This window comes from Ailuropoda melanoleuca, chromosome 11, assembly GCF_002007445.2.
Source record: "Ailuropoda melanoleuca isolate Jingjing chromosome 11, ASM200744v2, whole genome shotgun sequence".
Taxonomy (NCBI): Eukaryota; Metazoa; Chordata; class Mammalia; order Carnivora; family Ursidae; genus Ailuropoda; species Ailuropoda melanoleuca.
In genome coordinates, this window is record NC_048228.1 from 50,970,596 (window position 1) to 50,993,819 (window position 23,224).

General features: G+C 44.5%; 1 protein-coding gene and 1 pseudogene across 3 annotated transcripts in view; one reads left to right on the forward strand and one right to left on the reverse strand.

The window, feature by feature from the left end:
• The window catches only part of FAM47E (family with sequence similarity 47 member E), a 30,752-nt gene extending 20,784 nt beyond the window's left edge, over positions 1-9,968 (reverse strand). For all 3 annotated transcript variants that reach the window (XR_004628890.1, XM_034671878.1, XM_034671880.1), the window contains exons 1-3: positions 9,775-9,968; positions 6,012-6,372; positions 3,651-3,790 (exon numbers count right to left, since the gene is read on the reverse strand). Coding sequence is in view for 2 of the 3 variants with exons in the window: in XM_034671878.1 (XP_034527769.1) it covers positions 3,651-3,790; positions 6,012-6,372; positions 9,775-9,848 (575 nt within the window). In the remaining variant the exon portion in view is untranslated. The remainder of the gene's footprint in view (positions 1-3,650; positions 3,791-6,011; positions 6,373-9,774) is intronic.
• A 6,762-nt stretch (positions 9,969-16,730) lies between these two features.
• Positions 16,731-20,077, forward strand: LOC109488356 (annotated as a pseudogene).
• Positions 20,078-23,224: the final 3,147 nt, after the last annotated feature.

Genomic DNA, 23,224 nt, shown 5'->3' on the forward strand with positions numbered 1-23,224 from the left:
CTGTCACCCTACAACGCCATTACAATACCATTGACTACATTCCCTATGCTGTACCTTAACTGGAGAATTTTGAGCACAGGAATGAGGCTGACTTAGGTTTTTAAAAAATCATTTTAACAACTGTGTGACAAATAGACTAGGGCAGGAAGTGGGGCTACATTGGGCGGAGGCCATGAGACCAGTTAGTAAAGTACTGCAATAATCCAGGCAAGAGTTGATGGTCTCTTGAAACAGAATAACAGTAGTACAGTAAGTGAGAGTCCGGATATATTTCAAAGGTAAAGCCTTAGGATTTTTTGGCAGTTTCAAAAGTAACTGCAAGAATGAAGTTGCTATTTACTGATCTGGAGAAGACAGGAGGGTAAGAAGGCTGAGTAGGTTTGGGGAAGAAACCTAGAACTGAACAAGAGTGCAGTGTGGACTTGTTGAGTTTGAGACGGCAAGCGTACATGCAAGGGCAAACGTTGAACATCCATTTAAAGATGGGCAGGGATGAGGTCACTTCAGTAGATGTCCGAGACTGACGCACTTCAAGGAAGTGCATCTTCCTTCAAAGGAAGAGGAGGAGGGACAAGCAAAAGAAGACTGGGGAGAGGTCATTGGAGTAGGAGGAGAACCAAGAATGGGGGGTGTTCCAGAGGCCGGGTGAACAAAAGTGCTTCAAGAAAGAGGACATCATCAATTGTGTTAACTGGTATTGGCCCATCAAGCATGATGATCACAGAGAACAGACTGGGTAACATAGAGGTCAATGGCGACCGTGACCAAGGGCAGATTCTTTGGAGTGCTGATGAGTTAAAGAAAGAAGAGGAAGTGAGTATGGACACCTCTTTAACGGAGTTTGGCTCTAAAGGAAAGAAGAGACTCTGTGCTCAATGAAAGTTGTTTTCAGGATGGGAGATGTTACCTCATGCTGTGGTAGGCTGATAATGGCCCCCAAAGAGATCAGGTGCTAATCCTTGGACCCTGTAAATGTTACTTTACTTGGAAAAATCATCTCTATAGATATGATTAATTTAAGGAGCTTGAGACGGGGAGATTCTCTTGGATTATCTGGGTGGGCCCTAAATGCCACGAGTGCCCTGGTAAGAGAGGGGCGGAGGGAGATTTGACTCACACAGAGAAGGAGCTGTGAAGACAGAGCAGAGAGAGATTTGAAGATGTTGACCGTGAAGATTGGAGCGACGTGACCACAGCCATGGAATGCCAGTAGCCACCAGAAGCTCGAAGAAGCAAGGAGTTGATTCTTCTCTAGAGCCTCTGGAAGGAGCGTGGCCCTGCTGATACTCTGATTTCAGCACAGTAATCAGTCCAATACTGATTTTGGACTTCTGGCCTCTAAAACTATGAGATAATAAATTTCTGTTGTTTTAAGCCACCAAATTCACGTTCCTGTGCACAGCGCCACTGCACAAGGACATGCTAACAGAATGGGCTAAGACTATGCTGACAGAAAACCTTGCCATTATGTGATTATACATTCATTTTGTGATGATAATTTATTAAGATACTTGTTTTGTTTACTTCCTCTATACTATTATCTTCTCTCCTTTTAAGTAGATAACACATTTGTTTTTCATTTCTCACCCTGCAGATTTTTTCAGAGTCGACCAGGGAAACTGCCTACAGTTAAAGGCAGAAGCCCTATCGCGTAGAAGCCCAGGCTTCTGGCAGCAATTATGCTAGACATTGTGTGTGACGTGGGAGGAGAGGGGCGGGTGTCCAGAGTGGACCACAGACAGCAAGAATGGAGAGAAGAGTCCCAAAGGCCAGAAAGAAGTTAAAGAGGAGTCCTGCAATTATTGGGGACCAATCCCACTTTCTTATAGTACAAATAATGACCATGATTGGTTTGCTGCTCAGTGACATGAGGGCTTGGGCCAGATATAAATAGAAAAAGAGAGAGAGAAGTGGTATTTTGTAAACATACGGCTTTGTGAGCTGAGATGCATACCTTCTGCATGTACGCACAGCCGCCCCCCCCCAACACCGTGCTGCAATCACCGCGAGGACAGGGGTCCTGATCCGTTTACCACTATGTCCTCAAAACCTAGCATTGTCTATGGCCCATAGTAGGTACCCAGGAAGAACTGTTGATTTGTTTTGTTTTGCATAAAGAGAACTAACTAATGGTTCACTGAAGATCAAAAAATTCAAAGATGCTCTTAGGGCCACAGCGACCCACTCTGTTGGGGTCTCCTACTTACGACACTTCTCCCTCTTCCCCACCCAGGTTCTGAGCAAAATAATACAAAGAGCAAAGATGAAGCCAAAATGCCACCTTTATTCCTGACAGCAGCCGTGCTGGAGCACAAGGGTTTAGGTTCAAAAGACTTGTTAACTGAAACCAGAAATGGGTGGACTGTCCCATGCAGGCCCCGGTGGTGCTGGGCCAGGGTGGGGCTCCCCTCAGGAAGGCAGGAGCAGAGGACTGTGTTTCCCATGAGCCATCTTTCTTCCTGCTGGAAGAAGGACAGAGCTGAGATGAGTGTGCCCGGTTGTTCTCCCCACTTTATGAGGGGTACACTCAGGGGCCAGGATGGTTGGGTTCCTGTCACCTTGCATCTCACTTTAGCAAACATGTATAATTTAATAAAAGCTCTGCATGGCCCCTTCCACACACCCTGACCATGGGCCTGCGTCCTCTGTAAGTGGTCTGGGGGCTGCGGATGGGCGGCCGTCTCCTTCACCCACACTCCTGAGGGCCCACCAGTGACATCATTTAAATTCACAAGTCAAATTTGTATCCCAAACTATTTTTTTTAAGATTTTACTTACTTACTTGAGAGAGAGAGAGATCAAGTGGTGCATGTGTTGGAGGGTGGAAGAGGCAGACAGAGAGGGAGAAGCAGGCTCCCCACTGAGTAGGGAGCCCTACGCAGGGCTCAATACCAGGACCCTGGGATCATGACCTGAGCCAAAAGCAGATGCTTAACTGACTGAGCTACCCTGGGGCCCCCCAAATCTATTTTTGTATAGTACACTTATCATTGCATTAACATTTCAGATTAAATATTATGTGAACTGGGAATACAAGAGTGTGATACAAAAGAAGAAGGTTTCTATGAAAATTAAGCTTAGTGCTTTGGAAAGGTTCAATGAAGGTGGTGTTACGTATGTAGTTTACGCAAAAAGCATGACTGGAACCTTCAAGCAGCAGACACATACTCCAAAAAGGCCTGACATTCAAAGACTAGCAAGTGAATGTATAGCTATGTTTTAGGATAAAATAAAATGTTTCAACTACTTTAGTAACATCTTTCGTAATTCCCTGTGTTAATCTTTTTGTTTTGTTTTGTTTTGTTTTGTTTTCCAACCAACTACTGGTCAATCATGTTGAGTAAAAGGCTTCTGACACAGATAATTCAAAGAGTCATTGTGGGCCAATTAGTCAGGTTTTCTCAGTGTCCCTCTTCCCAAACCGCTGTCCTAGAGTCACGTTCCGTGTTGGCTCTAATGCTGGATAATTCACATCCATCTATGAAATAAACACTACTCACAGCAGGACCCAAGGCTCCTTTCCTTTCTCCTTGGGAACTTAAGTTATTTTGCTTCTCAAGATTATTCAAAGACAAGGAGCTTTGAGAAGGTAAGTCCTTGAATGTTTCATCAGGTGACACAACCAGCAAGGAGTTAAGAACAATACTTACAGTCCCAGGTCGACTTGGGTAGAACGTTTTTTTAAGAGTTTGGCTGGTTCCTTTGTTCTTTTCCCAACACCCTGACAATAAGCCCATGTGTCCTCCAGTTTCCTGTCCGGATCCAGCACTTCCAGCACCTTTAATAAGAGCTACAAACAGAAAACAGTCTTGGAGCGAAGAAAAATGTGCCGGAAAAGAAGGCCTCTTGATTCTAAAACAGAACAGACCAGCATGCCCCTTGGCTTTGCTTTTCCAGCGGTTATGCCGCTCCTCAATTTCTGCGCAAGTCCTGTGCTGGGCGCTGTGGGTAAGCGTCCCCCACCTAGACATTAGGAATGTGGCTGTTGTGCTGACGTTCCATTTCCTCCAGATGGAATAGAGCCCCTGGACCTACCCCAGTCCCTCACCACCCCACTGAGCCAACTGCCTCTAGAGGGTTTCTATAGTGTTTGACTGCCCAGCATCCATTTTTCCTCCCATACACAACGGTGCCCAGATTTTTCTTTGGACCCCATCCTTTCTCCACAGGCAGGTCAGGACAATCGAGACCACAGTGACTGGTTTAGGAAGTTTCACCCATGGGAACGAGGCGCATAACTGAAGTTTTACCCATGGGAACGAGGCATAACTGAAGTTTTACCCATGGGAACGCATAACTGAAGTTTTACCCATGGGAACGAGGCTATGGGATTTTACTGGCAGCGTGCAAAAAGAGATGTTCTTTTTCTTGGTACAATTTAAATCTAGAGCAGCTGGTGGCCATCGTACCATAAGAAGAGCTCCTGCCTCGGAAAAAAGCCAACATGCCTAGCTGGGGAGGTCAGACATGGAAATAAGGGCCACAATCCTAAGTGCCACTTGAGGGTATGTAGAAATAATCTGCTTATGACGGGCTCAGACGCTCTGCCTTCAGGAGAGACAGTGGAGGAAAGCCCCAAGCAGAAAATAATTGACCAGAAATTCTAGCTGTCCTTTTTATAGTCTTTTCTGCCTCATATCATTTATTCATTCATTCGTTGAACGTCTATCATACGCCAGGTATTAGGGGTACATAGTGAAAGACACAGATAAAGTCCCTGCCCTTCTAGAGATTTTATTCCAGTGAGGAGCCCAGGGGTGACAAGGGCTACAATAAAAAATAGATTACAGCAAAGGTTAAAGGAGGGGGTAGAAGGGAAGTGTTATTTTATGAGACATTTGAGCAAGGATCTTAGGACATGAAGGAGTGAGCCAGACAGACATGTGGGGGCAGGTGTCCCGGGCATGGAAGAGAAATCTGAACTGGGCATGCTTGCTTGTGTTCACACAGCAGCTGGGAGGCCAGCGGGCCGGGAGCAGGGTGAGAGCAGAGGAGGAGGTGGTGAGCTTGGAGGGGGAGCGGAGTAGGGGTGGGGCGGAGAGCAGACGGATGCACAGGGCCTTTCAGACCATGACAAGGACATTACTCTGACTAGGAAAGGGCCCTGGAAGGGCTTTGCAGAGAAATCAGCCATGCTGACTGACCTGGGGAGCAGACCACGTGGGTGGGGGTGGGGCAGCAGGCACTGTTCGTTCCCTGCCCAATACCCATTCCGCCTTTTCCTTAAATCTAACAGAATTGTATTCTAGATTTTGTTCCATGTCACAATGCTCAACCAGAAACTCAATTTTCTAGACGCCCTAGCAGCTAGAAGTGGTCATAGGAATGAGATGTTTACCGGGAAATTTAATACTTGTCTAATTAAAAGACAGTCAGCTGGCATGGACCCTTTAACCTTTGCCCCCTCCCCTCTCTTGTGTGAAAGACGGACCCAATGCCTGGAGGTGTGGAAGCCATCCCAGGATACAAGAACAAGAGACAAAAACTAGGGATTATGGAGCTCAGAATCAAAATCAGCCTGGAACACTGGTGACGTAATGGAGCTGCCGTCCAAACCCAGCCTAACAATGTAGTGACTTTATCCCACGACCTTTCGGGCTCCCCCCGCCTACCCGTCAGTTAGTTAAGTACGATGGACATCCACTGACACCAGGCTAAAGTAACAGAAGCAAGACTGAACAAGTCCCCCCTTGGTTTCTGCCCTCAAAAAGTCCCAAGCAAAGTAGACTGGTAGAACTTCAGAGGAAAAGAAGTCGAATGTTTCTGGTTTACTGGACCTTTATAAGTTGTGTGGCTTCATAGCAAGCAAAGAGGGTGGCGAGTATGTTGCTGCCAATGTCTTTCCTGGGAGCGGAGAAAGGAAGGCTGCTCCAGCCCCCATGAGAACTCTCACCCTGGGAAGACTTCCTCGTCTCCCAACCATGCAAACATGTCACCCCTCAAAGGAGCTCCCACACGTCTAAGGAGAATTCTTGTCAAGGCCCTCCCACACCCCTCAGTCAGGAGCTCACCTCGACAGGCATGTCTTCCCCCAGATTAGGGTAGAGAGCCAAAGGGTGCAGGGCCACCTGGGTCTCAGCGTCCACCAGGAAGGCCTTCCGTGCCTGCTGGGCTGGTGAGAGCTTGGAAAACAGGGCTGCTTCCTTGGGCCACTTGTGCTGCCTCTTCTTTGAGGCAGGTCGGGGAGCTGTGTGATGGATCTGGGGGAGAAAGGCCTCCGGAGGTCCCCAAGTGATCAGACCCTCGTAAGGCGGGCAGCCTCTCCTGAAGTCATCAAGTCCCTTCTTCACAAATGTCCACCGCAGACTGTTCAGGAAGGTGGGGCAGTGCCTGTGCTTTGTCAAACACTTGGAAGGCAGATTCTCTTTGTACCTGTAAGACAACATGCCTGGTGGTATGGACCACAGGGATTGGGGCGGGAGACAGAAGTTGTAAGGAGGCTGGCCTCCACATTTCTTGAGGAGGTGAGGTGGGGGGAGGGTTCCATGGAGAGGGTTGAACTAATCAGACTTCTAGTTCATGGCACATCATCTCCAGCCTATGCAAAGCCCCTCTTCTGCTTTCTTGAGGCAGTTATCCCGCATCCCATTCTCACTGCTCTCCCTGCACAGGCAAAACCCCTCTCACAGATTTAAAAAGTACCCTTTTTATAAGAGACTATGGACTATGAGAAACAAACTGAGGGCCTCAGAGGGGAGGGGGGGTGGGGGAATGGGATAGACTGGTGATGGGTAGTAAAGAGGGCACGTATTGCATGGTGCACTGGGTGTTATACGCAACTAATGAATCATCGAACTTTACGTCGGAAACCGGGGATGTACTGTATGGTGACTAACATAATATAATAAAAAATCATTAAAAAAAATAGAATATCTAATGAGGGTTTATTATGATAATAAGGTAACTGGAATTTGATTGTTTCTGTGGCATGGAAAACATAAAATTCAATTAAAAATTTTTTAATAAAAAAAAAGTACACTTTTGCTTGTACACTCCTTGTAACGTCTGTGTCATTCTTTTATGTGCATGTAGTCTTAATTTACATAATTGGTACTATGCCATTTCCTACTGATTGTTAGGCACAATATTACAAAGGCCCATCCATGTCACTAGGTGTAAATCGAATTCGTTTTTACGAACTGGTTCATCTACCCATTCTCCTTGTCACAGGTTGCAGCTCCTCCAGGGACTTTTTCTTATCCTTTAAAGGACCAGAGTGCTGTGGGAAGAACCTGGATCCCAGGGACCACTTGCACCTAACTAGCCGAATGACCTTGGCACTTCATTTAACCTCTGTGGGCCTCAGTTAACCCCCTAAACTCAGAGAGTCAAAGTTTTCAAATGGGCAGTCCATGGACTGCTTGGGGCTTACAAACCTGTCATTCGATCCCTTTTCTGTTTGAATAAGAATTAGAACAGCTAACGCATTATCAAGGACTTCTTATGTAACAGGCACGTTCTAAATGCTTTACATGTTTGAACTTATTGAAATCTCATAACAATCCAATGAAGTAGGTGCTGAGTACTAGCATTACTCTCACTTATAGATAAGGAAATAGAGGCACAAAGAGGTTTGAGAACAAAACAAACACTTGTGAAAGACCCCACAGCTAATAAGTGGTAGAGGTGGGAATGTAATCCAGGTAGTGTGACTCCGGAGAAAGGTGTTTAAGCACTACACTAGAGCTTCTGACATAGAAAAAAGTTCACATACACGATCTAGAACAAATATCAGGCTCTCTGGGAACACTGGGTCCACCCTTCCATGGAGCCACCAGTTGGTACACTGGTTGCTCTCTACAGATAAGTCCTATACTCTCTTAGTCACAGTCTCCACCCCTCCCTACTGCCTTATTCTACCCAGCCTGCTTCACCCAATTTCCTTAACCACCAGGCCCCTGTCTGCACTGAGTTGTGAGAATATAAATATGACAGGCAAGCAGCTGATGGAAGGAAAATGAGACCAGGTCCTAGATAATCTGACACATCCAGCCATTGCCTAAGTCAGGACTTGGAACCTGAGCAGCTTAAGGGCAGGTCACTCATTACCTTCATACATCACTGCCTTAGTCAGATACGTCTATATTATTGGTGTCTTTCCCTGAAGACTCTTCCACCTCCAGGCCCCTTTCATCTGTAATGGCTCGTTACACAGCAAATCTACTCCTCCTTGCACTCATCCTTACAGGCACAAAGCATTTTCAAGAGTTTCCAGTTTAATCCCTGTTCTTTTCTTATCAGTCCTAGAAACTTCCTGCTTGCTGTGTGTACGTGTGTGTGTTTGGGCTTAAACCACTCTACTATGAAGATCTACATGATCAAATAAAGAAATAAATAAGTGTGTGTATATATATATACACACACTTATATATATGTATGTATATGTGTGTGTGTGTGTGTGTGTATATATATATATATATATATATATATATATACATATCTTTTTTAAAAATGAACAAACTACCAGTATGGTGTCTTGGATGGATCTCAAGGGCTTTATGCTGAGTTTAAAAAAAAAAAAAAAAGCCCATCTCAAAAGGTTTTATACTGTATTATTCTATTTATCTAACATTCCCAAAAGACCAGACTTACAGAAATGAAGAACAATCATGGTTGCCAAAGGTTGGGGGTGGGGAAAGGAGTTCTGATAAAAGGGTTGCAAGAAGTAGTTCCCCTGTGGTGAGGAAATTGTTTTGTATCTTGATGAATACATATGACAAAATTTTATAGAAGTTTATACAAACACACTGCAAGCAAAATCTGGTGAAATCTGAGCAAGGTCTATGGTCTGACTAATACATTGTGCCAATGCCCATTTCCTGCTTTGGTAATTTACTACGGTTACCTAAGATGGTACTACTGGAAGCAGCTGGGGGAAGGGTACATGGGACCTCTGTACTATTTTTGCAACTTCTTGTGAGTCTGTAATTATTTCAAAATAAAAACTTTGAAAATATGGGGGGGAAATTCTCAAGGTGTTCATAATTGCTAAAATGTATACAGTATATACTACGTGCCAGTAATTGCTTTACATGTGATATGTCGGTTAATCCTCACAAGCCTATAAAGCTGATTCATTTTGTTGTTCCCATTTTACAGTTGAGTAAACGGAGCCCAGACGGAGCAACTAATTTGTCTAACGCCGCTAGGCAAACCAGAAGAGAACTGGCCTTGGACTCCAACCTTAGTGATTCTAGACTTTGGAATCTACCACCATATCGGGCTGGCTGCCTCCAAGAGAGGCGAATTACATTCTCATAAATAGCTCGAGGAATCCGCAAAGACAAAAAAGCCTTGGGTTCCTGCCCTGTGGCTGTGACACCAACCATTCAAAATGGCAGCAGACTGCCCCAGTATCTGAGGCTCTTCCCCAGACGCAGGCCCAGCTTGGCCGCAGTCACAAGCCTGGAGGCCAAAAGCTCCAGATGCAGTCGGCTAACCCGGAGAAGGGTGGGTGGCGGGCTAAGGCAGTCTCCACGGAGGACTCTGTGGCCCTCAGTTTCCCATCTGGAATGGGTACTTTAATCTACATCCCCTGGGAGGTTGTGAGGATAACAGGAAAAACTGTGCTTTGCAACAGGCGCGTGCGCGTGGTTATTTTATATTATAATCATTTAGGTGCCGAGGACCTTGGGGAAAAAAGGCAGGCGGGACCTCCAGCCAAGCCCTCCGCGGCCATCTGCCCCCGCCCCCGCACCCCGCCGCCCCTAGCCCCGCGCCGCGCCCGCCCGGCCCCAGCAAGCANNGCGCCGCGCCGCGCCGCGCCGCGCTTACCGCGGCCCGCAGGTCCCGCCCGCTGGCCCCCGGGTAGGCGCCGCCGGCTCGCACAGCCGCCTGGGCTCGGCCATGGTCTCCTCGGCTCCCGAACGACAGCCGCGCCTTCGTCGTGTGTATTCCCGGCCGCCCGCGTCGCTAGGAGACCGCGGAGCTGTGCGCGGGCCAGATTGGCGCCGGCCGGCCCAGGCGCCCCCTTGCGCACCCGGCTTTACCCCGGGAACGCGCTGCCCAACCCACACCGCACCCCGGCCTTCGTCGCCGCCAGGGCGGGTGGACCGTGGAGGGACGAGGGAGAAGGAGCAGGTCCTTGGTTTAACTGTTGCAGTCTGTCGGGAAGGCGTCTTCTTCCCGCGGAAATTTGCCGTAGGCTGGACCGCGCCTGCTTTGCTCACCACCATTTCGAAAAGGGTTTGTTGAAGGAAAGGAAGAAGGTGGCTGGAGAGAGAGCAACAGAAAAAGAGTGAAAAGGGAGGGAAAAGGATAGACTGATTTCTGACGGGCCTTTAGCATGGAATATTTTTTGGAGGTCTTGGAAATCCCTAGGCCTCACCGCCTCTGTAAACTGAGCGCTGATTTCCAGAGTCCCTTCCCGCTCTGGTGTTACTCGATTCTTTTGCCTGGACCCACTTGCGGGGGCGAAGTTAGCATCCAGTTGGAACCGGTAGGCAGATGCCCGTGGACGTATGGGTGGCATGAAAATGTGTGTTGGGTTTTGCCAAGTTCCTTACTACTTCTGAGTGTTCCTGACAAATACTAAGCATTTCTTCCAGAAGAAAATAGCATTCTCCTGTATCCAAATGTGAAATTGTATTAAAATTGTTTCTTTACATTGGGATAGTTTTCCTAGTCGTTTAAAGATGAGTCTTCTCATCTTCACGCTCTGTGGGAAAAAATTCGCTTCACTTTTGGAAATCTGTTAAATATCTGGATACTGTTAAAGTTATGGGAGTATTAGTGTTATGGACAGAACAAATTCCTAATGCAGGTTTGGCTGCCCCAAGCTGGAAAGTCAACAATTGAGAGACAAGTGGTGGTGGGAAAGGAAAGGTTGCTTTATGCATGAAGCCAGCAACTTGGGAAGACAGTGGACTAATGTCTCAAAGACCATCTTCCCCATCCAGGTGAAGCTGGAGGAGTTTTAAAGGGGAAGGCGTGGGACAAGGGAGGAGGGCTGTGTGCAGGAGAACCAGGTGCCCGGGTTGTTAGTCATCTGCGGTCATGACCTTGAACAGACTTGCTGGCATCCATGGTAACTGTTTTCGAATGTAGTTAGGCCTTATCTTCTGGGAAAGTTTGGTCCTTCACTCCTCAAGGCCAGTGGTCTGCAAATCTCAAGGAAAGTCGGTTAGTTCTGCTACAGATCAAGGGACATAGGTCAGCCAGCAAGGAGTGCGTAAGCTTGAAGCAAGTTAACCCTCCAGCTTGCTGGAGTGCTGTGACGCTAGTTCCAGCATCTTCATTTGCTGGATGCGTTCAGCTGCCTTTTCTGGGCAGTGTAGAGCCCTGGAGTCCCACCACCTGAGATGAATCCTGACCCAGCTACTTAATAATTATGCACCCCTGCGCACAATTACTCAAACTTTTTTTAGCTCCATTGATTTTCTAGTCTGAAATGGAGGAGATAATAGTATCTCCTTATAAGGGCTACGGGCAGATCAAAAAGATAAAGACTGTAAAGCACTTAATAGTGCTGGCAATTAAGAATCCCTCAGTAACTGCTGAGCAGTAGTATTCTCTCAGTTGTGGGGGTTACGGGGGTAGTCCTATTTGCCCTGCCTGCTTCACAGAGCTGTTGTAAGAGTCGGTTAATGGAGAAAGTGACAAATGGAATCATCATAAGGAGTCTGATTCATTGTTTTCATTATCTTTGGTAATATCTTTCATGTTAATTTGTTTGCAGATTCAAGCTTCTGTGACTTTGAGGAAGTAGGATTTTTCATAAGACTGAGGGTGTTTCATCTCTCGTGCTCCTAATACTGGGCCTGGCATACGGTAGGTACTCATTCAACAGATATCGGCTGTTGTGCCATTCTAGGCACTAGGGATGAAATGGGGAATAAAACAGACTTGGTCCTTGTCAGCTTGAGCCTTGGTTTCTAGTGTTTGTTGCACGAATTAGTAAGAAACCACCTGTTTCGTGACTTTTGCATCCTCACAAGCTGATTATTTGCTCCACGTGGTAACTTTGACTCCATATCTAGTAGGAGACAAATAACTTCTTTTTATTTCGTCACATTCTAAACCTAAATTATAGTCATTACTCAGGGAATCTCTCATTCATTATCTCTCCGTCTCCATCTCTTTTGTAACACAAAGGTAAAATGTGTTACGTGTGTGAGTAGATGTTATTTAAGAGCGAGGATAATGAGGTTCTGTGTGTCTTTTCTAGCTTTACTACCAGGTAGTGTAACCATTTAATTTCCCAATAGGATTACTCAAATACCCATAATAGGGCTGCCGAACACTATACTGCATCTTTCCCACTCAAGGACTAATTACTGTCTCTCTAGCATTCTACTACATACACAGCAATACTTAGTTCATGGTACTTTCCAGAAAAAAAAGGGGGGGGCATTTGAACACAAAACAACAGAACTTGAAGCTAAGAAATTATAAAGTGGTCCTGGATTGTTAAAACCTTTGGCATCTTTACAAACTATTACCAGTCATCCCTGCAGGACTACAGTTTGGTCCTTCTAGACAGGGAGTCTAGACAACTGTACCCCCAGCCAGTTCTTACAGCATTTCTACAGATGAATTTACAGTGGATGCGAGCTCACCAACAAAAATAAAATCCACGAGGACACAAAGCACAATGACTAAGAGACAGCAGAAACAACAAAGAGCAGGATCTGATCTGCAGAGACTTTATGTATTGCGATGCTCAGATATAGAATATACATAAATAATATTAATTTTATATAAATATGTATGTTTATGTACATAAAATAAGCATGTTTCATGTATTTTGGAAATAAGAGAGGGATTTGGAAATATGAGCAAAGTACAAGAAACTTTTTAAAAGCTAAATTTGAAAAAGAACCAAATAGAACTTACAGAAATGGAAAATATAATCATTTCAATTGCCCTCTAGAGGTTCCAGTCCAGTGGATGAATGGGTCCCTGAGACCCAGCAGGCTGGGCAATTTAAAGAGATGCCTGAGGCATCTGCAGAAGGCTAGATGTGTTCAAAGGAAGACAGAAGAGATCTCGGCCGCCACTTTCTGGTGAATGGTGGGCCGTGAAGAGCGGAGATGTGGAGATTCACTGCTGGTAGGAGTGGAGCCAGTGCAGTTATCACAGAGAGCAAGGACTTGGTCAAATCAAGTAATCTGTGTGTGTACAACTGTCTGCCCTCTGATTTGCCCCCACCTGTCCCTGCTCTGCCCTGGCACCTACAGGCTGCATTTGGGGGTGGGTTCAGCTAGCAGAAGGCACTGAAAGGAGACCTGCTTGGGTGGGGGAGGGGTGTCAGGGTATTTTCTCTCTCCCTCTGTCTCCCAGGGTGTATATCTATTTCTTCCTTCACTTTCAGCTCCCACCAAGCAGCCCCAATATGATTCCAACTCCCATCAGACTCACGCTCCAGTTATAAGTAATTCCTGCGGTTTGCACGTGGTAGGGGCTTTCCTGCTGCTGGTCTCTTGATTACCTCATACCCTCTGTTTGGCTCTTAGCTCTTCCATCACCTCTGAAACCTGTTCTTGCATTTAAATCCCTCAGTTTTATTTATTTATTTTTTAAGATTTTATTTATTTATTCAACAGAGATAGAGACAGCCAGCGAGAGAGGGAACACAAGCAGGGGGAGTGGGAGAGGAAGAAGCAGGCTCATAGTGGAGGAGCCCGATGTGGAGCTCGATCCCATAACGCCGGGATCACGCCCTGAGCCGAAGGCAGACGCCCAACCGCTGTGCCACCCAGGCGCCCCTAAATCCCTCAGTTTTAATACACTTAGTGTGGCTGCTGTTTTCCTGGTTGGACCCTCTTACCTGTGTTACTTATGACCCAGCATTTCCCCTGCAGGGTACAGGAATCCAGAGGAACTCTCGCCCATAAGGGAAGATATGTATGAGGGTATTTGTCACAGCACTGTTAGTAGTATCGGTGAGTTGAGGGCAATGCTTGTGTCCATTTCTGTGATGCAGATGGTTAGAATGGATGAATAACTAGGCATCAGTTAGAAGCAACAGTCTAGACGTATACTCAGCAACATGGTTACACTTTTGAAAGTGTAGTGCTGGATAAAGAAAGAAACGGTGAGATTTTTTACTACAATATGATTTATATAAATTAAAAATGCATGCATACAAAACAAAAATATACATTTTACAAGAACTCCTACAGAGAGAAGGATATACTTCAAACACTTAGGAATGGTTGCTTATGGAGAAGGCAGAGGAATAGAGGTGCAGAAGGGAGAAGAAAAGGAATGTATGAATGAATGAATAAGAGAGGGCCTTGCACACCCAGTTGAGAATGGAGTGTCATGAATTAAAGAGTAAGATTAACCAATATGTTATACCTGAAGTTGAAAAAAAAAAATGTTGCCAGAGAAATAGTTACAAGGTGGCACTGAGACATAATTTCAAAGAACACGTTGTGGATTGTGAAAGGTTGAAACAATACCTGCTCCAAAGCCAAGTTAGTTTGCAGCTGAAGAGCAAACACACAGGACAAATGGCAAAGCAAGGAGCCAGGGCTAGTGATGAGTCCTGGATAACACAAGGGTGTTGCTGAAATTCCACGGCAATGTTATGTGAGCCCAGCCTGAAGAGGATTCTAGGTCTCCTGATTTTCTTGTCATTTGCATTCAGACCTGAGCAGAGATTATGATTTGGAGTCTCACAACTGAATACAAATGTACCAAAAAACCGTGCTTCATAGCTTTTTAGGGTCAACTACAGCCTCAGAGGCTGGGCTGCTCTCTCAAGTGGGGCTCAGATTATAATCACTATATGCACTAAAACATTGGAAACAAGGAGCATTTGGAGTGTTAGGGAAGACTTGAATTCTCGCCCATTGTAGTTAAATTAAAATATGACGATAATAGAAATATTTAACCATGACATTAGGTTTTATTTTCCCTTGCTTGTATTTTTAGAGTTGGTATGCCTTTTTTGGTTCAAAAGCATTCAAGTTCTAGAAGATTCTTTGTGTTAAAGGTTGTAGAAATATTTGAAAAATGACCATATGAAGAGCCCCCAATATAATCAATATCAGTTAAAACCCGTATTATATCTGTTTTTCATTAAGCTTCAAGTAAGCGTTGCTCTTTTCTTTACAAATGGAGACTTTAAAGTGTGTTTTGCTCATTAATTCTGGTGCTGCTCCAAACATAATTAACTCCCTCTCAGCAATTAACATATTTGAAGGTGTTTATCTGGGCTTTTCCACATTTGTACATAATGATACTAAAGAAATATTTGTTAGGTTGAACTGAATTTTTGTTTTCACAGTTTGTGAAGCCAAAGAAGCAATTCCAATAAAACAGCGATGCATTAGTGACTCATCAGACTTATGAAGCTCATGTCTAACGACGTGAGGAGATTAAAGCAATCACTCAAACTCATGCAACCAATTAGTGGGGAAATCCCATCATAATCCAGAGCTCTACACTGAGTCACCCAGAAAAAAGTTGACTCATAAACCAAGCTGAAGAGTCAATATAATATAGTGGCTAATCAGGGTGACCAACCTGGGTTTGAATCACAGCCCTGCCACAGCCCTGCCACAGCCCTGCTGGGCAAGTCCTTTGCAGCCTCTATACCTCCGTTTCTTCTTCAGGAAAACACACCTAATAATATTCTACATCATATGGTGGTTGTACAGGTGCAGTACAGAAATAATCTAAAACTGTGCTTTCCGATAGATATATAACGCAAGCCACCGATGTGAGCCATATACGTAATTTAAAATTTTCTAGTAGTCATACTAGAAAGGTACCTTAAGATTTTATTTGTTTATTTGAGATAGAGAGAGAAAGAGAGAGAGAAAGTGGGAGAGCGCACAAGGTGGTGGAGGGGGGACCTGAGACCCCAGGGCCGTGAGATCATGACCCAAGCCAAAGGCAGATGCTTCACTGACTGAGCCACCCAAGTGCCGCCTAGTAGTCATATTTTAAAAAGTAAAAAGAAACAGCTAAGATTAATTTTAATAATATCTTACTGAACCTGATAAATCTAAAATATTATTATCTTAGCATATAATCAGCATAAAAATATTACTGAGATATGTTACATTGCTTTTTTCATACTAAGCGTTTGAAATGTACGCACATCTCAGTTTGGACTAGCCACATTTCAAGTGCTCATTAGCCACGTGGGGCTGGTGGCTACCACATTGGACAAGACAAAAATTAAGTATTTAGCCAAGTGCCTAGCACAAAGGAAGCACTCAAGGAATATTGGCTCAGAAATATTCCCTGGGTTTATCCGTAGGTCGATTGCATTTGTTGCTCAGTTATAAGGATAGAAAATACATGTTACTAACACAAGTTTGAAATTTCATACTTTTATAAGTATGTGCCTCCATCTCAGTTATTCTTATTCTGTTTACTCCAAGGAATAAGATGTTGCCCTCTTTCCCTTCTACTGTGAGCAGAGGGTTGGTAGTCCTGGAGCTGTTCAGAGGATGGACCTGCCCTGAGAACTGAGATGAAGAGTGTAGCCTCCATAAAGAATTTCACAGAATTTTTGTCCTACTGAACAAATTGCATTTGGCTGGGTAAATATTTAATGTGCTCTTATTACCACTGGAGTATACCTGGAGACAAAATTATAATTTTATTTTATAATTTTGTAATATATTATATTACAGTGTTATGTCTTTGAACCTGAGATGGGTAAGCACTCTCCTTTCTCCTTCCCATCACATCCTTCCTAGACTTCCTTGGGAATCTGGCCATGAACAGGTGCAATAAATTCATCGCATCCCCTCTTTGGAGTCGGCTCCATGCTGGCCTCAGAGTTGCCTTTACCTGCTGAATTCTTGGTGATCAGAGCTGAGCTAGGAACCCTGCCTTCTGCATGTGGAGGTCCTGAAGGTAAGTGTGGGGTGAGGAACCGAATTCCCCCAGGGCCCTGGCAGGATCCTTCAGCCCATCCGCAGAGCAGTGCCCAACTGTCTCAGAAAGACCAGACTCCTATATGTACAATGGAAGAAACAGGGTCCCTGATGAGACAGTGCAGGTAAAGGAGACTCTGTCCCTAGACCCCAAAGGCTGAGCCAGGCCAGGAAACACTAGCCTAACCCAAGGTGACTTGGAGGCATTCAGCCTCAACCCTGACGCGGAAGAGTCTTTCGGGCCTTGGCAAGCATAGACCTAATAATGCCATAACCTTCCTTGAACCTTCCACAGCTCCCCGTTAGACAAAGAGTACATTCCGACTCGTCAGGCCAGCATTTAAACCCTGCAACGCTGGTCTGCTCACCTATTTCCCTTCTTTCTCACTCCTTCTCCTCTCCGATTATATTATACTACTTTCTATTCTTCCCTCCCACACTCTTTCTTTCTTTATGTTGTTCACTTTGCCTAAAAATTTCTTAGTAGTGGGTCTCCACCCCTGTCTTTCAAGTCCCAGCTCCAATCCCACGTCTTCCAGAGGTGGAATCTTTGCTTCCCTCTTCACCTGCAAGAGAGCTCCCTGCAGCCTTCCTTCTATAAAGTAAGCACCCAGCATTTAGCATTTTCAGTGGACATTACAGATATTTCTTCAGTGATTCTCCCAGCCCTTCCCCTTTGTGCAGCAGTCACACGTTTTGGGAGAATGACTGCACTCGAGTCTAATGATGGACTCTGATAGTATAAACCACTGTAATCTCATTCCGCCTGTGACTAGTTCAGGTCCAGACAGTAACACAGCCCCAGGTTATCGAGGGCAGGGCATTCCTTGGGGATCTGGCTCAGCCTGGCCCAGTGTTCAATGCAAGTTCAATGGCTGGGGTAAAAGAAGACCTCTCACGCTCTCAGTGGTATTTGTTATTACGATTTACAATTCATTTTTTATTCACCAAAAATATTTGAGGTGGTTGACTTTACCATGGAATTTGAGCCATCGGAGGGAAAAAGTCATTTCCCATCCTACCTAGCTCCTAGAATGGTACCTTACAAGGAGCTCTCCAAATATTGGTTGAATTTATGTTCAGTCTCTGTGGACTTGGAGGACACAAACCAAACTCATCCATGGGCCCAAACTCCTGGGTGTGTCCTTAGAATGGCTGGATTTTACTTTCTATGATACTGACAATGTATGGAACAGGACTGGGACAGGCAGACATCTAAAATTAACTCTGAGTCATACTTACCCTTGCTGTTATTTATACCAAGTCAAGCCAACTTTTACTTAAATGTGGACCCTACGGGGCCATGGCAGTTTCTAACCTGTGTTTTTCACATCACCTTTGTTCATCTCATCACCTGAAATAAATATATGAAAAAGTCCCAGACTTGGTCAAGGCCATAAGACATCTTAATTACTACAGAAATGAAGGAACCTTAGATAATTGTGCCTCTACTGGCGTAAATCCTTTCATGTCTGTTTGTCTTCATTAATTATCCTTTAAAATTCCCGATAACTATTCTGACTGAAACCTGAATAGCCAGCCTGATAGTTTTCTGTTGGTTTGGGACAATTAATTAAAATGTTCTTTAATCTCTCCAAACCACTTCATCTATGTACAGCGTTCAAGCCCATTTTGTTTTGGTGTCTGAGCTTAAAGAGTGCTAAGAGCATGAATGTTGGTGCCAGGCTGCCTAGATTTGAATCCTCGCTCTACCTTTTACTAGCTGTACAAACTCGGGAAAGTGGTCTAGCCTTTCTCTGCCTCAGTGTCCTCATCTGTAAAAACGAGAATGGTAATAGCACTTACGTCATTGGGTTTTGTGAAGATGATGTGAATTATCACGTGAAGAGTGCTTAGAACAGTGCCCAGTAAGTATTAGGGCTATCATTCCGAGGATTTCTGAAACGGAGAATCTAAATAGAACTACTCATTGCATTTTAGTGATCTGTGCTTCTCCAGATTCCAGGCCAGTTTGTCAACAGCGGGGCATGGTAATGAGGTGGTAATATGGAAATGAAAACCAGTTTCTTTTCTCTCAGTTGGTTGACAATCTCTCTTGAGCCCTTAACTGTTCTGTCTAGTTCCTAGCTTCATGATTTTGGGCAAGTTATTTAATCTCTCGGAGATTCGCTTAGTTTTTTTTTCAAATGTAAAATGGGGATATAATCCCTACCTCACAGGATTAGTGTAAAGGAAGGAAAATACGAGGGGCCCTACCACTCTCCCTGGCATATGACAGAGGCTTCCCTTCTCCTGATACCCACCTGAAGATCATCAAGAACAAATAGTTTGAAATTATTTTAAAACTATTTCCCTGACAGGAGCAGCACCTTTACAGAAGAGGTCCGAGGAGGGCGGGGACCGTGACCTTTGGCTTTTGCGCCCAAGCAGGAGATTGGCCTTCGGGCTCTGAGCCTTCAGAGCAGCTCTTGCCTTGATCTTTATCTGTATTGGTACAGGCTCTTCAGTCAGGAAAGCTTGTAAGGCAGTTTTGAGTAAAGGTGACTTCCTTGTTTGCTCAAGAAATTCGCCTTTCTAGAAGACATGAGGAAATAGTCTCACAAAGATTAATACTCCTTCAACAAATGGAGAGTCAGCCTGAAGATGACAACAAGGAAAAGGCACCTCAGATGCAAGCAGCCGAGGCTGCTTTTATAAGGAACCCCAGTCTTTCAAAGGAGGGAGAAGCAGCGGCGGAGTCTCTACAGAACCGCATTCACCCAGTTCCGCCGCCAGAGGCGGTTTCTCTCAAGACTCTGCACGGGGCATCAGAATATTTTCCCAAATGGGAACAGTTTTAGGAAGAACACCATATCTTCTCAGTGTTGAAAAGAAAGCAGAAAATACCATTCAAAATGGGGCACAGTGATAACTTCCTCACACACTCCTTAAAACACAAAAACGTGTTTGGCACAGCTGAATACTAAACAATATGCAGGTCATTTCAAGAACTTTAGGAATCGAACCTGTTCATGTTGTCCCATGACCTCTTCAGTGACAGTGAAGATAGGAGAATCTTCTGACAAGTCTCAGGTTATCACTTTGAGACCTACTACTACGTCAAGGTCATGAATTTGCTTTCTGCCAAACCCATGGAAGTGTTCAGAACTAATATTGAAAGGTGGCTGTTTATTAAAAACGTTGCTAAAAATAAATAAATAGGAAAAAGAAAAACTATTTCACTATTTCCCTAAAGTGAAACTGATCTTGGGGCGCCTGGGTGGCTCAGTCATTAAGCATCTGCCTTCGGCTCAGAGCGTGATCCCGGAGTTCTGGGATCGAGCCCCACATCAGGCTCCTCTGCTGGAAGCCTGCTTCTTCCTCTCCCACTCCCCCTGCTTGTGTTCCCTCTCTCTCTCCGTCAAATAAATAAATAAAATCTTTAAAAAAAATTAAAAAATAAAGTGAAACTGATCTTAATTTTACTATTTAAATCAGCCACGAGACAATTTTGAAGAAAGACTAGCATTCCCCCAAAATGAAATAATGATGGGGCATCGTTTAAAACTCTTCATTTAAACAAATCCCAGTGGTCCATTGCATATAAATGAAACCTACTTACATATAGTACACATAAAGATTGTAACTACTATCTAATTGAATTTATAATTTAGGATTTTAAAAGAAAGATTCTAAGTTATTTCATTTTGTGCATATTAAGCATTTCTGCGTGTCCGCTTTGTAGGGAGGCAGAAAAACCACTTGGCTTATCTGAGTGAGGCTTCTCGCCTTTGTAAAGTCTGATATGAGCACGCTGGCAAGTTTTGTCCCCCCTTGGAAACCTAGTTTCTGCTGCCCACAGAATACTTGAGAACGGCAGTAACATTTATGGAGCACACCCAGTGGCAGGCACTTGATATACTTCGCTATCTCATCTCACCCTTAAAACATCTCCATGAGGTAAGTCCCACTTATTATTTCCATTCTATAGATGAAGAAACCGAGACCCACAGAGGTTAAATAATTGGCCTAAGGTCACACAGCTCCTGAGTAAGGGAAGCAGGATTCACACAGGAACGGGCTTCAGAGTCCACTGACAATGTTGAACTTCATCTGATCCCTCTGCTCTCAGAAGGGAGCTGAGAGGGGCGCCTGGGTGGCACAGTGGTTAAGCATCTGCCTTCGGCTCAGGGCGTGATCCCAGCATTATGGGATCGAGCCCCACATCAGGCTCCTCCACTGTGAGCCTGCTTCTTCCTCTCCCACTCCCCTTGCTTGTGTTCCCTCTCTCGCTGGCTGTCTCTATCTCTGTCGAATAAATAAATAAAATCTTAAAAAAAAAAAAAAAAGGGAGCTGAGATACCTCCTGACCTTCCTGTGTCCACCTAGCCTCAGAGGACCCCCTGCCTGGCAGGGAGAAGACCTGTCTTCACCAGCTCCCCTCAGGACTCTGCTTTACCTGCCTCGACAAAACCCCAGACCTTTTTTTTCTTTGAGACATTCATTCCTTCTTCACAAGGGTGCATTTTCCCCCTCACAGTAGCTGGAATAAAATCATCTCTTTAATTGTCCAGTGCATTTTCAGACCAGAAACGTACCCACCTACAGACAAGGTTGCCAATACCCGAGAAAATAACATCCTAATCAGAGGTTCCTAACCTGTTGGTCAGTAATGTCTCTTTTGGTGGAGTGGCCCACATAGATTTTATCCATCCTTTCGTAAGCATTTCAGAAATTTTGACCTCAGGGAGAGAAGAAAGATCCCTGAGAAGATATGAGGTACAATCAGTTCACAGAAAACTAAGACTTTTTTTTTTTTTTTAAGTTTATTTATTTATTTGAGAGAGAGCAAAAGCAAGAGAGATCACAGAGGGAGAAGCAGACTTGCCACTGATCTGGGAGCCCGATGCGGTGCTTGATTCCAGGACCCCAAGATCATGACCTGAGCCAAAGGCAGATGCTTAACTGACTAAGCCACCCAGGTGCCCTGAAAACTAAGACTATTAAAGCTGATTTGAGGTTCTGAAAATAGAACTTCTTTTTTTTTTTTTTTTAAGATTTTATTTATTTATTTGACAGAGACAGCCAGCAAGAGAGGGAACACAAGCAGGGGGAGTGGGAGAGGAAGAAGCAGGCTCCTAGTGGAGAAGCCTGATGTGGGGCTTGATCCCAGAACGCTGGGATCACGCCCTGACCTGAAGGCAGACGCTTAATGACTGCACCACCCAGGCGCCCCTGAAAATAGAACTTCTTTCCCCAAATCAATCACTACCCCCAATCTCCCCCTTGCCACTATCTGCCACCTTTTCTCCATCTTTCGAAATGTCATCAAATGTGAAAGTTCTCAATAGCAAACTTTAGCAAAACCCCCCATCAGCATTTATGAGCATCTGCTATGTACCACTGTACTACTTTCTAGGGTGTAGAAACAAGTAAAACCCATGGCCGGCTCTCACGGAGTCGCAGTCTTAGAGCTCAAATCCAGTCGTACTCCACCAGAGAGCTCTCTGTACAGGATTGCTTACTGAAAGCACATTGGATGGGACAGCTGTATAGAAAGTGCCCTAGACCAATGATATTAAGTACAGAGGTGATCATGACAGAAAAGCTTCCTCCTCCCTAACTAGCACCCCTAAATTCCTCCCACCTTAGTCAAAGTTTTGACATTTAGCTTTCAACAAATATTAAGAACCTACTGTGTTCCGGGAACTCTTCCAAGCACTCCAGAATAATCTCATGGTTGAATCTCTCTGTGCCTCAGTTTCTCTGTTTTTATCCAGTGTCAGGAGTAAGGTACACATTTAACAAAATAAAAAGTTCTCCATCTTCTTCTGCATGACACTTGCTTTTATTTTCCGGGAGGGAAAACTTCAGGACATACAGTAAGGAGTTCCATCTCATTCTCAGAAGTTCACCATGTCTGATACTGTCAGTACCCAAGACTTTCCTTCTTTTTCTCAAGATCCAGAGAAAATTTTTCTTTTTCCTTCTAATATTACCATAGATGGCAAACAAGACATAGCACTTTTATAATGTTCTTTGGGGCAATTTTAATAAACCTTCATTAAAATAGATTTGAGAACTGTCTGGAGGAAGGGAACATATTATATATTGGTAAGGTCATTAATTGGAGTAGTTATGTCATCAACAAGAATTATCTAGGTTTCTGTCGTCATCTCTGCTTTATTACAGAAATCATGGCTCACTTATAGGACATGTGTCATTTCTTACAAGGGCTTTACCTTCACCCAGCATTTTTAAAGTCATGATGGTCATATTGCTTTAAAATCTTACTTAAATTACCAATGAGTTATTTTTGTCAGAAGCTGGTGCCTGCTTCTTACAAGGCAATTATTGATAGAAGACAGCTGAGATGGAGGGCTTGTGCAGACACCTGGGGCAAGCAAGCCTCATGTGTCTGGGGTTCTGCAGGCTCGCTCTGT